This window comes from Girardinichthys multiradiatus, chromosome 3, assembly GCF_021462225.1.
Source record: "Girardinichthys multiradiatus isolate DD_20200921_A chromosome 3, DD_fGirMul_XY1, whole genome shotgun sequence".
Lineage (NCBI taxonomy): Eukaryota > Metazoa > Chordata > Actinopteri > Cyprinodontiformes > Goodeidae > Girardinichthys > Girardinichthys multiradiatus.
Window position 1 is genome coordinate 33930859 of NC_061796.1, and position 3427 is coordinate 33934285.

General features: G+C 37.9%; 1 protein-coding gene across 1 annotated transcript; it reads left to right on the forward strand.

Moving 5' to 3' along the window:
- Positions 1 to 326: 326 nt before the first annotated feature.
- On the forward strand, positions 327 to 2296 carry irgq2 (immunity-related GTPase family, q2). The gene has a single exon (XM_047361874.1). The coding sequence runs from the start codon at positions 327 to 329 to the stop codon at positions 1464 to 1466; it is 1140 nt and encodes a 379-aa protein (XP_047217830.1). The 3' UTR covers positions 1467 to 2296.
- The last annotated feature ends 1131 nt before the right edge of the window (positions 2297 to 3427 follow it).

Consider the following 3427-nt stretch of genomic DNA (forward strand, 5'->3'; position numbering starts at 1 on the left):
TTGGCATACTTCTAGTTATGTTAACCTTCATTAAAATTTCTTCAATAGCAATTTTTATTGAATTTTTATTGGGTATCAATTGATGTGGCAAAGTTGATTTAGTAAAAGCAGTTGTTTGTGTTGACAGATTTTGTTACTGGAACTAATGATTTTATTTATTTTTAGGCTCTTTATGCATCTTTACAAAGAACTGTGGAGATTGCTGTAGATTACACAAAACTGACTAATTGCTCCAGATTATATTATCCTAAATATCCAGTGAGGTTTTATGATATGGGTCTCGTCAGGTATTTTCATGCACTATCCATCCTCATTTTCTCACAGGAATGGCTGATGTCTTCAAAGGCCTGAACCTCATTGAGGCTCTCAAAGAGTCAATGGAGAGCAACAAGTTATCTGATGTGAAGGACGCCATGGACGATCTACTCATCAGTAGGATCAACCTAGCTGTTGTGGGCGACCGTGGAGAAGAAAAAGCCTCCTTCATGAACTCCCTTCGAGGCCTTGGGCCTGAAGATGAGGGTTCAGCCCCTTTTAAATCTCCTGTTGCACCAACAGAAGTAGGTGGTTACCCACATCCTAAACACCCTGACTTCCGACTTTGGGATCTACCACCTGTCCCAACCACATCCCCATTTGAACCAGAGCGATACATGAATAGATATAAGTTCCTACGTTATAATGCTGTTTTTATGACATTTACTCAAATAATCCTATCCAACAGTGTGGATGTTTTTTTGGAGGCTCTTTCACTGCAGCGACAAACTGTGTACTTTATTCTCTTAGCTTCTGTGGAAAACACAGATAAGAACCTGGAAGAAACGAAGAAAGCAAGCCTGGAAGTACTGAAATCACAGGGTGTGAAACAGCCTAAAGTCTACCTGGTTAGACCTTCCAATCTTGAGAAGTGTGACTTTCCTGGCCTCTTGGAAGACATAGTAAACGACCTTCCTGAGATCCGAGCCCACGCTCTTCTGCTGGCTTTACCAACACTCACACCAACACTGGTCACCCTGAAAAAGGAGTCATTTAAAGCACTTATATGGGCAGCTGCTTCAATATCCGGTGGGATGTCAGCCATTCCTGTTCCCCTTGTAGCATCTATGGTGGACTCAAGCATTGCTGTGCGGATTTTGACAAAAGCCCAATTATCTCTGTGTGTTGATGATGAATCGGTTGAGCGTCTGGCCCGACAGCAACAGCTGGAACCAACAAGGCTTAAAGAATTGCGAACTTGTGTGTTGTCAGTGGAGGTCACTAAAGTGGAGATTAAAAGAAGGCTTGCAGCAGCGGAGAAGGACTTGGGTACAGTTTCATCAAAGTTAGTGGAAATGGCATTGCCTAGACATGCACGCTCAGCCAGCCGCTCCTTCACTGCAATGCTGCAAGCTTTAAATAGTGCTATTGATGAAATGGCTGCTGATGCTGAGAAGATAGTTGCAGCTGCTTTGGGAGGGGAGAAATGAAACACTTTTTTATGTGTATGCTGTGTCCTGCTTCTGTGTAGGGTAACATCACTTTTATGTTAGGATATTCCTTTACAGCTTGGGAAATAAGTATTGAACACATCAATGTTTTGTTTGTAAGCAAATATTTTTCTAATGCTGTTGGCATGAAATCCACATCAGATATTGATAACCCCAGTGATCCAAACATACAGATAGATCAAAATAAATTATACCGTAAATGACGAGCAATAAAATTGAAAAGCACAGGGTATAATTATTGAACATGCATTTTGAAATGTAATTGGTCCTCAGAATAGCTTTTTTGTGTAATGACCGCATCAGAACATCTTCCATATGTCAAAACTAATTGCAGGCATTTCTCAGGTGTGATTTTTGACTTCTTCTACACAAACAGTCTTTCTTGAAAGCTCTGGTGATCTCCAGTCTCTCTTTGGATTCATGTTGAGTGATTGCAACAGCTTTCTTTTCTTTTTATGAAACCAACTGAAAGTTTCCATTGGCTCTATGTTTTGGATGACAGTATTGATGAAAGGTTCACCCCATTTTATCTTCAGACTCTGATCAAGAATGTCTTGATATATTTCTCCTTTCATCCTGTCTTCAATTATAGGAAGTCAGAAAACACCATGTCATGAAAGACAGCCCTATATATAGCATGGCGTTCTCACTTCCAGACTTCAGTATTGGTTTGGTGTATTAAAGGGGATGCACAAAGGAATTTCTCTCCAAACATGGTGTGTGGAGGGGGGCTCATTTATTCTTACAATTTTACAAGATAATTTCAGTCTGTAGTCAAACATTTTTTATTTTACTTTCCTTTATCATGCCACTGCAATGTATTTTTTAAATGTATTTTTTTTTGTCATCATTTAAAGCACTTTGAATTGTCTTGTTGCTGAAATGTACTATACAAATAAACTTGCCTTGCTTTGCCCAATGTGATGAAGTCTCAGCAAATCCTTCTTGATACTGGCAGAGTATCATGCATTAAATACTTGGGACTCGAGTCGTAGTGAGAGTCGTTCTTTGTTTTTTATTGCACATGCTCCGTAATGAAAATTTAATTCAATTACTTGTTACCAACAGAAGCACTTCATTTAAGTTGGAGCTGCATTCTCTTTTTAGTGTAGAGGAAAAATAGCTTGTTCTTCGAAGTAAGGACATTTTTTCATTATTCAGAATTGATGAAATTTGATCTCACTGCTCGTATCATTTCATGCATTTTCATGCACCCAGTTTTATTTCATTAATCATATTAACCGGTAGAAAGCAGTAGAAAATGACTGACTGACTGACTGACTGACATATTAACCAGCTAGTTGTAGTATAACTGCATCTAACAGTGAGCACAATGGATCTTGATGAGTTTAAACTGGTTTATTTCAGTCTTTCTAAATCAGCTTTTCAAAATATTCAGCACAGTTTGTAATATCAAAGTTTTCTTTCTAAATTTTTGGGGTGATTTCTGAGCTTAAAGGGCATTCCAATGAGACACAATGATGTGAGTAGAGTGGAGGCTCCAACTGAGAGAGGCAAATGATAAAACAATTCTTTTTTACTTGTTGTGTCCACAAAATATAACTGATTTTAATTCCAGTTCCCAAATTATCTCAACTAGAAAACATGTCTAGCCTTTGTTCTATGTGATAGACATGGTTAATTTAGATTCCAGTTATAGATCTTGGCAGCACAAATTGGGATAATACCAGTAAGGAAAAATATGATTTTGAATAAAAGTAATTATTGCGTATTTTTCAGGTAAACCACATGAAGCTGACTTTAATGAACCGCTGAAGCATGTTGCATACACAGGATCACCATGGTAACAAGATATAATTTTCTGTGTCCTGCAAAATAATTAATTGAAATGTTTGAACATTACTTTAACACCATAACCTTCAGAAAGTTGGTTTTTACTGCAGGACTGTTTGCATTTGTTTTATATCATTCATTTAGCA

Excerpts from the sequence above, each read along its gene's own strand:
- irgq2 (XM_047361874.1), top strand. The coding sequence starts at position 327 with ATGGCTGATGTCTTCAAAGGCCTGAACCTCATTGAGGCTCTCAAAGAG.